This window comes from Pipistrellus kuhlii, unplaced genomic scaffold, assembly GCF_014108245.1.
Source record: "Pipistrellus kuhlii isolate mPipKuh1 unplaced genomic scaffold, mPipKuh1.p scaffold_m20_p_6, whole genome shotgun sequence".
NCBI lineage: Eukaryota > Metazoa > Chordata > Mammalia > Chiroptera > Vespertilionidae > Pipistrellus > Pipistrellus kuhlii.
The window spans coordinates 34,092,743-34,106,618 of record NW_023425562.1 but is presented as its reverse complement, the minus strand read 5'-3'; the positions used below and the strand labels follow the sequence as shown (position 1 = coordinate 34,106,618).

Sequence of the window (13,876 nt, the reverse complement as noted above, 5' to 3'; positions counted from 1 at the left end):
TTAAAAATCCTTAACTACTGGAAAGAATCCATTGTTGTCATAAGTAGTTTTCCTTTCGTTCTTAAAGGACACCTAAGTTCTTGATAAAGGGGCTACTGTCAGGTATATTCCACAATAACACGTTTCAACACTGCTTATAACCTAGTGAATGTTAACTGAAGTTTCAAGTCAGGAGAATGTAAAATTATATTCCATCGAGAGACTATTGAAAAAATAAAACAAAAACCAAAAAGCATTATCACAACAAAATCAATGACTCCTAATTTGAAGATGACTATCACCTTTTACTAAGTACCCAAGTTTCCATGGAGTAAAACTCAGGAAAGGAGAATCAATTTTATAGCCCATTCCACAGGATTCAGCTTCTGAAATAAACAAAATCCATTTCACCTATCGGCAGGTTTCATAGAACTGAGCTGAAGTAAAACAAAATACATATTCAGTGCATGTGAAGTAAAAAGATGTATGTATATTCTATATGTATTTATGAAAGAAATATTTTAGTTAAAAAAAATTAAAAGCTTGACCTATGAATGGAATTCTGGAACTGCCATGTAATAATACTCAGCTTCATTGTATTATGTCATGAATATATATGAACTATTAAAACTAAATGTGATAGTCAATTGACAGCTGGCCTACATTTATGTTTATTAAAAACTGACATAAACAAACAAAACCTGTACAAAAAATATCCCAAATCGCATATCACTTTGAAACAGTAATCTCGAGAGACATTATCGCCTAGGACCCCCTCTTCCTCTGCCCCGACCACGTCCTCTTCCTCTTCCTCGGCCTCGGCCTCTTCCTGCAACTGAGGAAAGAAAAAAATTAGGTAAGGTAAATTCTCTTCTGATCTGATGTTACCTGATCACCACAAATAGCATCTACAGTAAAGAAAACTTTCTTAGCTTTCCTCAAATGTAACCTCAAATCACCCCTCCAAATACACGCAGAACCAAGCACCGCTGACCTTTATTGTAGTATTTGTTAGTTTGAATATAATTACAGAGAAATAAATCAAGTTTTAAAACATTTTCCTTTGTTATTGTGTCTCAAAATCCCCTCCAAAATGAAATGCAAATTATCTGAACCTCACACAAGATGGACTTAAAGATATCTTATCAATGGAACAGAACATGAACACCATGTACAGACTTTTTGTTACTGGATAGAATCCAAGCAAAACCTAGTATTTTAATCTATATAGCAATATCCCTTGTCACTTGGTCATCTTAAATCTATTTAAATATCAGTGACAGAAAACTCTTACCCAAATGAACTTATTTCATCTTTGGACAGCTATAAATATTTTTAAAAATCCTGACATGCAGTTGTCAGTTACATTCTATCTATTATTTTCAGCTTTCAAAACAAATAGTAAGTCTAGAATATCTGTTAAAACAAGGCAGATTAACCACACATCTTTAATTCCTTCTAAAGCACTATTCATGATAGAAAAGGAATAAAAATAGTAAATACCCTAAGGACAAAAATAAAATATAAGGCAGAGAACACATAGTATCTGAAAGAATTTCCCCCACAAATTAACTTAGAAAGTAGTCTAAGGACAGTAAATGTTTAGTAAAGGAATAATAACTCCCTAGAGACCTAGGATGTTGAGAACCAAAGGTAAAATAAGGCCACCATTCTAAAAACAAACAAAAAAATAGTTGACAATTTTATGTGGAGCAGTAAACTATCTAGTCCTCTTCCCCACCTTACAAGGCTAATTATCATTTCCCTAACAAGTAGGTAAGAAAGAAAAGGTAAAATGAACCTAAAGATACAGAAAGCCTTCAGATTTGAAAACACAAAGTGGACAGGAGCAAGAGGCACAGAGCAAAGGGAAAGGGACAGGGGTATTAAATCAGCATTTTTTAAGCTATGAGTTGTAACCTGAAATTTTCTTAACTAAAAGAGGACAGGGCCCTAAATGGTTTTGCTCAGTAGATAAAGTTAGACTCTCGGACTGAAGGGTCCCGGGTTCAATTCCAGTCAAGGGCATGTGCCTTGGTTGCAGGCACATCTCCAGTAGGTGTGCAGGAGACAGCTGATCGATGTTTCTCTCTCATCGATGTTTCTAACTTTCTATTCCTCTCCTTTCCTCGCTGTAGAAAATCAGTAAAATATATTGAGAGAGAGAGAGAAGAGAGAAGAGAGAAGAGGGAAGAGGGAAGAGAGAGAGAGAGAGAAGGATAGAAAGCTTAAAGGCATTTGTATGTATTAAAGGCCAAGTCATTGTTCTTGAAATTTTTGTTTTAGTTATGAATGGGTCACAATACAAGGTATATTTTAGTGTGGAAGGAAGCAAAGTCTCAAAATCATTAATATTAAGTGACAGTCTATAAAACACCAGCTTCTTTCTCCTCCTTGATCTTACAATAATACCCACCAGCTAAGAAGGCCAGCTTTCCCTTCCCAGAACTTTAAGTAACAGATGACCAAAGAATAAGGTACTTAATTAATAAAGACCAAATAAAAAGAGAAACCAGAGAAAATAAGCATTGACAAGCACAGAAAAATAAAAAAAAAAAAAACCCATCCCCAAAACTATGATTAATGTCCTACACAGTATTATTCATATAAGAAAAACACCTACATCTAACAAGAACAGAATTCTATGAAAAATTATCAGAGAACACAAGAGGCTTGAAGATTAAAGGCATGCTAGATTGGAAGATAAAGCCAAGGAAATTTTTCTGGAAACAGAAGACAAAAAAACCATGTTGAGAGGGTCCACCAAGTACCCAGAACAGCAAAATGAAGAGAAGAAAAGGGAGGACAAGCAAAGATCCTATTCCAAGTCATTAAGAAATTTCAGAATACTGAGAATAAAAAGCTAATGTCCAAATCTTCCAAAGTGTGTACAGGGTGGGAGATAAGGCCACACATAAAGGTACAGGAATTAAGAATGGCATTCCTGTTTTAATAACAGTAACAGTAAAAATAATAAATACTATGATAACAAGTGCACTCATGCAAGTATAGGCAATTAAAAAAAGACAACTAAAAAACCAAGTTGTTTGCAAACATTTATATTTTGATTAGTGAATTAAGTTATAAATACATTCACAAAAACGTTTATAATCCTTCCAACTTACCAGCTTCTCTTTTCTTAGATTTGACCTTTGGTTCAACATCCACAAGTAGTGTATCCAAAGGTAAGCTGTCTGGCAGAATAAAATATCGAATGTTATTTCCGCGAATACTCAGAGTTTCCAGCTGTACAGGTTCTCGGTTCTTCAGGGTCATTTTCACAGCTTTAAGGTGAGTATTCATGCTGACATCTACACCTAAAGGGAAAAAAGAGGGTGATTATTAGCACAATAAGAAAGGCAACCAATTAATATATCAAGTACACTGTATATCATATTACAAAAGAGTACTGTTCTGCTGCTACAGTGCAAGTAGCTATGACATAATTATGTAAACTGGTAAATAGGGAGATACAGTCAGTACAAATCAGAAGTATTTCCTTTAGAGAGATTTTCCCTGCCATGTTAGATATACTTTCAAAAGTGACTGCAGCAAGCCATGGAGAGACCCTAACTGATACACACGCCTATTTCCACTGTTGCCATATATTCTCTTCAGAGCCTAAAGCAGTGGTCGGGCAGCTCGTGAGCCTCGGCTTGCCACTCTATTGACTAATGAGTTTGCCGACCACTGGCCTAAGGCAATGCTTATTGCCCAGTTCCCCCATTGTCTTTATAACTTCCTTATACCCTGTTTCTATCTTCATCTTTGCTTTCAGAATAAAGTCCTAGCCGAAACTGGTTCGGTTCAGTGGATAGAGCATCAGTCTGTGGACTGAAGGGTGCCAGGTTCGATTCCGGTCAAGGGCATGTACATTGGTTGCAGGCACATCCCCAGGAGGGAGTGTGCAGGAGGCAGCTGGTCGATGTTTCTCTCTCATTGATGTTTCTGGCTCTCTATTCCTCTCCCTTCCTCTCTGTAAAAAATCAATAGAACGTATTAAAAAAAAAAAAAAAAAGTCCTATATGCACAGTACTATTTTTTCTTATTACTAGAAATTTAACATGTCTTTTTTAGTATTTTTAAAAATGAGGGTTACTATTTTTGTTAATACTTTATTACTAAGTTGCATAAGTTTTGAGTGGTCCATCTCAAACTACTTTTCCCATTAAATCATTATTTTCAATATGAGATTTTGCAAAATAAAAGCATGGTTTTTCTAGGATTATATGGCATGACAACAGAAATACTCAATTCTTTTTTTTTTTAATTTTTAGTGTTCAGTTTTTTTGTTTGTTTTTTTAATATTTTATTGATTTTTTACAGAGAGGAAGGGAGAGAGATAGAGAGCTAGAAACGTCGATGAGAGAGAAACATCGACCAGCTGCCTCTTGCACACCCCCTGCCGGGGTTGTGCCCGCAACCAAGGTACATACCCTTGACCAGAATAGAACCCGGGACCTTTCAGTCCGCCGACCGACGCTCTACCACTGAGCCAAACCGGTTTCGGCAATACTCAATTCTTGGAGCACTTACTAATACACCTGAATATACAGGATAACTAAAGATCTAGTTAATTTATATCCCTAGAAAGTTAAGGCCAAAATACATGAATTCTCTCAACTGTCTCAATATCCATCTCAAATTTATTAAGTCTTATTACTAATATTTTTCTCCCTCTTTCCAGTCAAAGAGGTTCTCTGCTTTCCCAAAATTATACTTTGGATACATTCCATTTTTGCGGGGGACCTTAATCCATCAATGGAAGGGAAAAGAAAAAAAAAAAAGAGAAAAAAAAAAAGATTTATAAGCTCTTTCTATATTTCAGGAACTGCACGATAAGACTTTTTAATTTAATCTTCAAACTTCCTACAGGTAGATTATCCCTACTATGATGACTAAAAGATATACCTATAAAGGATACAAGAAACTTGTAGCTGGGACAGGTTTGGCTCAATGGATAGAGTGTCGGCTTGGGGACTAAAGGGTCCCGGGTTCGATTCTGGTCAAGGGCATGTGCCTTGGTTGCGGGCATATCCCCAGTGGGGGGTGTGCAAGAGGCAGCTGATCAATGACTCTCTCCCATCGATGTTTCTAGCTCTCTCTCTCCCTTCCTCTCTGTACAAAATCAATAAAATATATTAAAAAAAAAAAAAAAAAGAAAAAAGAAACTTGTAATGGTATTTGTCAATGAAGGAGGGAATTAGATTTTTTTTTAACTAGATTTTGCTCCCCCAACTTATTTTACCCACCCCATCACTTAATGTCTACTATGTTAGGCAAACCTTGCATTACATTATTTGTGTGTGTGTGCCTTCCATCAGAATTTTAAAACACACACACATTACTGATTTCAGAGAGGGAGAGACAGAAATGTCAATGAAGAGATTCACTGCTCGGCTGCTTTCTACACATGCCATACTTAGGATCGAGCCCGCAACTCAGGCAATGTGTCCTGACTGGGAACTGAACTGTGACCACCTGGTTTATAGGCCAACACTCAACCACTGAGCCATGCTGGCCAGGCCCATCACTAGATTTTGAAATTCTAAAAAGAACAGACCTTAGGAGAAGGCAGACTAATCACTGTTTATAGAATTTTAACATAATAGCAATTATACTTCCTCAGATATGGTCAGTCTATATCACAATCTTACACTGTATTACTGATTTCTTCATAGCAATTGTTATTACAAAGTTCTACTATATACACAAATAATATCAGTTTAATAATGTATATTTCTCTTGGTTTACTCAGATGCTTGATCTATAAATAATGTTAAAAAATTATTTATAAATTTGTAACAAACATTTAAGAGAGTGGGACCACATGCCAAGATAGCATTTTCTTTCTTTGGCTCATCAATTCTTTTGAAACTTTGCAACTTTGGAAAGGGGCCTACTATGAATGAAAAAAAATCACAGCGGCCTTCAAATATAAACCTAAACATATAACATCATTACAGCAAAGAGTTAAACAAATAACAAAAAAGTAATTAAGCCGAAACTTGGTTTGGCTCAGTGGATGGAGTGTAGGCCTGAGGACTGAAGGGTCCCAGGTTCGATTACGGTCAAGGGCATGTACATTGGTTGTGGGCACATCCCAAGTGGTTGTGCAGGAGACAGCTGGCTGATGTTTCTCTCTCATTAATGTATCTAACTTTCTATTCCCTCTCCCTTCCTCTCTGTAAAAAATCAGTAAAATATGTTTTAAAAAAATAGTAATTAAAATTTAGTTCCTTACTGTCTCCTCAATCTCCCACATATATTTTTACCCAAGATAGTAAGACATGAAAACCCATCTTCTATCTTCAAAGTATTTACAATGTAACAGGAAGTACAAAATTCTAATCCTATATTAAAAAAAGAAAAAGTAATATGCAAATTAAGCATCACTCCAACACACAAGATGGCCGCCCTCATGTGGACACAAGATGGCCAGCAGGGGAGAGCACTTAGGGGTGACTGGGTTCAACAGAGGAGGGCAGTAGGGGGTGACCAGGCCTGCAGGGGAGGACAGTTGGGGGCAATAGGGCCAGCAGGGAAGCTGTTAGGCATTGATCAGGATGGCAGGGAAGTGGTTAGGGGGTGATCAAAAGCAATTAGGGGCAATCAGACAGGCGAGCAGTTGGGAGCCAGCAGTCCTGGAATGTGAGTGATGTCCGATTGCCTGGTGGGATCAGGCCTAAATGGGCAGTCAAACATCCCTTGAGGTGTCCCAGATTGGAGAGGGTGCAGGCTGGACTGAGAGATAGATACACACACCCTCTCTGTGCACAAACTTCATGCACTGGGCATCTAATAAAATAAAATATATTTTGGGAGATGCAACATTGCAGGCAAAAGGACACACATACAGATAAAAACATGAAAGGCATAAAAGTAGGATAACAGGGGTCACATATAAGACATCTTGAGGAACACAGTTCAGTCTTAGCACAAGTAATTAAGGAAAGGCTAAAGTAAGAAGGCCAGTGAAAGAAGTCAGACAAAAAGAATGAGATCCCTACTATAAGAATGTTCATTAAGCAACAACAACAAATAAATAAATAAATAAATAAATAATTCTGGTCTGTAGATAGAAGGGCTTTATAAAACAGTCTAACTTCCATACCTGTGATTGTTCCATGGACCTGTGTTCCATTCTTTAATTCGATGGTTACAGTTTCGTGACTCAATTTCATCAAAAATCTATAAAGACAGCAGGAATAAAATGATAAATTTTCACCTTAAGTCAAAACGGTGAAATTTCTAATTGTTGAAAATCTGCTTAGATGGTATCTGCATCAATTCCTATTAATAATCTCCATAACAATTTCAGGTTTCCCTGAATTAAAATCTTAACATTTATGAAGGAGCATAGTAAGAACACAGTCATTTGGACACTTCTGATTTTCTAAACCATTGTAAAGCATCATCTGTGCATACAGATCTTAAAGTCATTATAAGCCACAAAATTGAAATCAAGAAATTATATGGATGAAAGTGGTCAAAAAGTACGTATTTCATTATAAGATACATAAATATTTCAGGTAAGATGTACAACATGCTGATTATAATTATTATTGCTGTATGGCATATTTGAAAGTTGTTTAGACTTTTGCATCTAACATAGATTTGGAATGTCAGGATAATTTCCCTTTTTTGGACCCCTCAGGGCATAAGCAATACATCAGAGCAGAGACTATAAATCCTCTAATTGTTATTGATGTTAATTCTGGACTATTAATTACCATGTACCCACCTATGTAAAAGATGTTTCATTTTAGTTTTTATCCAATTCCAGAGGTTTCACTGCATTTTTCTCCTGCCTCCCTAATCTGTCACCAATGAATTTAATGTAACCACTTATACCCTCTTTTGATTATATATACTAGAGCACTGGTAGGCAAACGGTGGCTCACAAGGGGTGGCTCACCACTCTTTTGACTAATGAGTTTGCCAACTACTGTACTAGAGGCCCAGTGCATATAATTGTGCATGGGTAGGGTCCCTCAGCCTGCCTGGCTTGCACCCTCTCACAATCCTGAATCGCTTGGGGGGGGGGGGGGGGCGTGTAGCAGAGAAGTGGCAGGCAGCCTAGGAGGAGCCCCAGCCAGGGCCAGGCGCAGCTCCACTGCCACTCATCCCAGTCCTGCTGAGCCTGCCACCACTCAGTAGCACTATCCTGGAGGCAGGAGAGGCTCCCACCTCTGCAGCTGCGCTTGCCAGCTATGAGCCCAGCTTCTGTCTGAGCAAGTGTACTGACCACCAGAGGGCAGCTTCTGCATTGAACATCTGCCCCTAGTGGTCTGTGAGCATCATAGTGACTTATATCTACACTAATAAAAGAGTAAGATGGAAATTGACCATACTTTCACTATGCCAACCAGCCAATCAGGAGCAAGTATGCAAATTAACCCAACAAAGATGACAGGTTAATTTGCATATGCGGACACCACCCCCGCTACTCCAGGCCTCTGGGCAGCAAGAGAAGGTGGAAAGGCAGATCCAGGCCACAGCAAAAAGACAGCTCTGGCCACAGCAAAGGTGGTGCCAACAGCCAGGGTAGGGAAAACCCATTCTTGCATGAATATTTGTGCCCTGGACCGAATTGAACCCATAACCCTTCAGTCCTTAGGCTGACACTCTACCCACTGAGCCAAACTGACTAGGGCAGTGGTCGGCAAACTGCAGCTTTTGAGCCATATGCAACTTGTTAGCTGCCGTTTGCTGCTCTGTTCACTAATGAGTTTGCCAACCACTGGGATAGGGACTTAATCACAAGGAACAACAGCCTGTAATTATTGGAATCAGTGGTCAGCAAATTCATTAGTCAACAGAGTGGCGAAGGACCACTGGGCTAGGGCAACATTTACACTTGAACCAAATGTCTATGGAAACATTTTCCCATGCCTCATCTCATTTGATCCTCACAGAAGTCCTGGAGTAGGTAGAGAGGAGACTTGGTGGAATCCTATTCTCTTTTCATTAGCCAGGAAAAAGGAGATTTAGTAAGTTTAGAAACTTGACCCAACTGAAAAGAATGGTGGACCCTGAAAATGACTTCAGGTTTTCTGAATATAGTCAGACACTGCTGCAGTTAAATATTTTACCCTTTGTTCTCCCTGTGTGATCTACAATAATCTGCTTTGTGTTGATATTTACTGCTGTGTTGCTGACAATTACCTAAGAGAAGTTAGGGTGCTTTACTGGGCTGGAACAAGTTTAGCTAGTGCTTGCTTCAGCAGCACAGATACTAAAATTGGAACGATACAGAGATTAGCATGGGCCCTGCGCAAGGATGACATGCAAATTCAGGAAGTGTTCCATATTAAAAAAAAAAAAAGTTTAGCTAAATCAGAAAGCAGGTCTAATTATGCAAGTTTATTCCATATATACATATAAAAGACTAAGCTGACTTGCACATGCACCATATATATAAAGCTCTTGCTGGCACCAATTGCACGTATGTGTTTTGATCTATTATTGATTGTGAATTTGGTTGACACTTCCATCATAGAGAAACGGTGTATAGTCGAAACCGGTTTAGCTCAGTAGATGGAGCCTCGGCCTGCGGAATGAAAGGTGCCAGGTTTGATTCTGATCAAGGGCATGTACCTGGTTTTGGGCACATCCCCAGTAGGGGTTGTGCAGGAGGCAGCTGATTGATTTTTCTAACCCTCTATCCATCTCTCTTCCTCTCTGTAAAAAAAATCAATAAAATATATTTTTAAAAATTATTTCTTCTAATTACTTTTCTTTCAATGCGCACTAATTCGTGCACCAGGCCATTAGAAATGTATAAAATAAGGAGCAAAACTGCCATTCTCTGAAGCATTATATCAATACATATTTTGCTTCCCTTGACAGTTTGGGTCAAATAAAACCACAAATATATATTTAAAGTTGCTTAGAGGTTGCTGATCTTTCGGACTTCATGGATCTCTCTCTGTCTCTCTCTGTCTCTCTCTCTCTCTCTCTCTCTCACACACACACACACACACACACACACACACACACAGCTATCACAAATCCATTAATACAAATCCTCACAAACACTGTCACCAAATTTTTTAAATTTGTGTGTGTGTGTGTGTTTGAATCTGATTGAGGAAAAAAAGGCACTCTGCTTTCTTCTATTACTTGTGAGGCTGAATGTCTTTTCATAAATATGGGAAATTTATATATATTTTTTGAATTATCTATTCACATTATTTACACACTTTCAATTAGGTTAAATTATTTTTCCTACCAGTTTGCCACAGCCATTCAAGTTTGTGGTTTTCTTTAGTCATACAATACTCCCCCCTCCAACCCCCCATTTTATATTGCTAAATTTGCGAATACTTCCTAGGTATGTAATTTGTTTAGGAAAATGTTTTCCATCCCAAAACTGGCTCTTATTTTCATCCAATTCTGTATTTAGTACGCTTCATCTAGTTTTTTTGTTCTCCCCCAACTTTTATTATGAAATATTGCAGAGGAAGAAAAGTTGAAGGGTTGACAAATTATTGCAATGTTGCCATTTGTATGTCTCCCTCATACAAAACTTAATACTTTCACCAAGTCCCCTGAAAATAAATCATAGGCACTTCAACATGCATTTTCTAATGAGAATATTATCCCACATAATCACATCTAGAAAAATGAACAATAATCCCACAATACAAATTTAATATAAAGTTCATTCACAATTTCTTATACATGTAGGATTACCTTTTTTCTCCCCTACTAAATTGCTGTTGAGGGGTATGACTTATGATATTTAATCTAACCCTGATTGTCATAGGCACTGAATAACAGTTGGGTGAATGTTTCAATAATTAAAAGGAAGCCACCCTTAAAAGTACCATTTTTAGTGGTAGACCTTCAAAAAAGGGGAAATTAAATTACTTGGTCTGGGATAATTTTTTCCCCTATATTCTAAGATACAGAATAGGATTGAATACAGTCATTAAAATTTATTTCAAAAAATTGTCACAACACGGAAATCTTTAAATGAGACAAACTAATTTCAAAGAGTATTGCATAAAACTTAAATAATGCAAAAATATACTTTTTTCTAATTAAAAATAGCTTTTTAAACATTTTTTCAAGGGAAGTGATTTTAAATATTACTATATGCAATAAACATTAATATTTCAAGAAAATTTTAAAAATATTACCTAAACAAAAGTTGTAGGAAATATTAAAAATCTTGCAAACAAAAATGTACTTTTAAGTCCTGAGATCTTTTTGGGGGGGTTGGTAATCTCCACCCAAAGATATTTTCCCACTGATTTTTTTTTTTTTAGAGTGGGAGGGGGAGAGACACAGAGAAACACTGACGTGATACAGACACAATGATTGGTTGCCTCCCAGACCAGGGAGAGCAACATGCCCTTGACCCAATCGAACTGGGACCCTTCAGTACATGGGCCGATGCTCTATCCACTGAGCCAAATCCACTAGGGCTCTGAGACCTTTTCATCCAAAGCTATAGCTCAAATAATGGACTAAAAGTTAACCTTAAATGCTTTCTCTACAAACTCCACCATGAGGAGTGTGAAAGGTCATTTCAATCACACTAAAAATTATCTACTAGTCTGCCTTCCCTACAAAACAGAAAAATCCAACAGAGGAAGGACTTGACCTTAAAAAAGAAAAGGAAATCCAAGCGCTGGCCGGGAAGTGCAGTTGGTTAGCCCAGATGCCAAAGATTCGGGTTCCATCCCCAGTCAGGGCACATACAAAAACCAAGCAATGAATTTGCAAATAAATGGAACTATTTCTCTCTCTCTCTCTTTCCTATCTATCCATCCATCCATCCATTACCAGTGCACAATTTAACAGGTGCCCCATAACAGTTCTTAACTCAATAGGCAATATACTAGCTAAATATTTTAACCCCCAGCTTAGTTATTAGAAACCTCGAGCTTCTCAGCTTCAAGAAAAAAAACACCAGCAGCAAATCTATTTGCAGATAGTGTAAAATCAGTTACTCAAGTATTCAGTAGGTTAAACCAAACAAGTTTAAGAAATTAAACGGAAGAGACAGTGATTATCGTGTAGTCAGTCACAAATACGTAAAGTGATTCTGTAAAGGCCTACTCTACTTTAAAGGGGAAAAAATTCCACTTTTAAGTTGAATAATCTTAAATCCAGAGAGCATAAAAAACTAAACAAACAAGCCAGAAGCCCATCCTGAGTTAAAACATTTCGAAAACTGGCTTCATTATTTCCCAGGTAAAACCCCCGCAGGTTTTCAGCACTCTTTTTAATTTAAACCATTTGTGCAGGACATGCAATTTTTATATCTTCCACGTTCTCAGGGAGTGCGCCGATTCCTGAGGGCCGAGGAGCGCTCCAGAGCGATCTAGGCTAGACACTCGGCAAGTAACCGAAAGCCTGAAGCTGCTCCATTCAGGCCTCAGACCCTGGCTGGGAAGAAAAGGCTCGGTCCTACGTCCACCTCTAGGAAGACAACAGGGATCCCCGAGCAACCCAGCCCGAAGTGCCAGGCCTCAGCGCCGGCGGCGGCGGCGCGGCCTAGATTGGGCGGGAGCGGCGGGCGCCGGAGGCCGTTAGCAGGCCGCGCACGCGGCTTTCGCGCCTCTTGCGCCTCCGGCAAGTGGGGCCGCCCGGCCTCCCGTTTCCGGCCCAAACCGTTCCTCCACGGCCCCCACCCGGCCTGGTCACCTCCTCACCTCACGAGCTTCATCCTCACGAAGATTTCTGTCCGAGAGTGCACAACACCCGACAACCGTGCACAACACCCGACAACCGTGGGCCACCGCACCGGAGTATGAATGGCCGGAAACGCCTACTCCCAGGCCGCCGCCGACGTAAAGAGCGCGCGGGACGCTGCGAACGCACAGCGGAACCGCCGAGGCCGCGCTGGGGCGCACTCCCTTCCGGCCGCGAGGAGCGCCACAGCGGACCCTGGCGGCTGGAGGTGTGACTTGCAACTGCTGAGGGTACTTGAGACCGCTGAAGGGCGTTTAGGGGCTGATGTGGAAGGAAATCTCCTGTGAGAGGGAGATTTAACAAAAATTAAATTCAATCCGTGGGCCCTTCCCCACGGCAGTCCACCTCGTGGTATGCCGCACCAAATCTACCCTAGAGCGAAAGGAAGTTCTGAGAGAAGCCCAAAGGATTACTACACTAATTCTGTTACAAAGCCAGGAACATTATGAAGAAAATCACTCAATTTAGCTAGTTATTTTCACTTTAAATTCTGGTCACCAACTTCTAAAGGGTACCCTTCCCTACCCAGACATTGTGTTATGCTTCTCTAAAGAGCTAAAACAAACAAACAAAAAAACCACACAACTATTTTATACCTTATTTCTTCTCTTCCTCTCCAACCTTTTACAGTTCAAGTCCCTCTTCCAAATCACTCTTCCCTAATGGTTCCTACCTCTTTGCAAAAACTGAGTCCATCCTTCTGCTTTCCTTCCTATTACAAGGGTAGATGTATTATTGCTTCTTTCAAAGGCAAATTCCTCTGTTGTAGTATGAATCCCATCTCTCATTTTCTTTAAAATATACTTTATTGATTTCTTACAGAGGGAGCGGAATAAAGAGCTAGAAACATCGATCAGCTGCCTCCTGCACATCCCCTACCAGGGATGTGCCCACAACCCAGCCCTTGACCAGAATCGAACCTGGCCATTTCGCAGGCCAACGCTCTATCCACTGAGCCAAACCGGTCTCACCCATCTCTCATTTTCTTAAACATTTCATTCATTCAATTATCCCCTTTGAAATTGAATCATCTGTTTCTCCCTGTCTACTGGATTTTTTCCATCAGCATACAAATTTATCTTACAAACAAAACAAAGCTCTCTGATGTAGCACCAGCTACTGCCAAATTTCTTCCACAGTAAAACCTCTTGAATGAACTGTCTCTGCTTGTTTTTATCACCTCCAAACT

General features: G+C 39.2%; 1 protein-coding gene and 1 non-coding gene across 2 annotated transcripts; one reads left to right on the top strand and one right to left on the bottom strand.

Annotated features, from left to right (window-relative positions):
* Positions 1–634: 634 nt before the first annotated feature.
* SNRPD1 (small nuclear ribonucleoprotein D1 polypeptide) lies at positions 635–12,826 on the bottom strand. Its single transcript, XM_036417507.2, has 4 exons — positions 12,648–12,826; positions 7,094–7,170; positions 3,105–3,296; positions 635–814 (listed from the first exon to the last, which is right to left on the bottom strand). The coding sequence occupies exons 1-4, from the start codon at positions 12,659–12,661 to the stop codon at positions 738–740; spliced, it is 360 nt and encodes a 119-aa protein (XP_036273400.1). The 5' UTR covers positions 12,662–12,826; the 3' UTR covers positions 635–737.
* Positions 9,194–9,297, top strand: LOC118708616. Its single transcript, XR_004984669.1, has one exon. It is a non-coding gene; the product is annotated as a U6 spliceosomal RNA (small nuclear RNA).
* Positions 12,827–13,876: the final 1,050 nt, after the last annotated feature.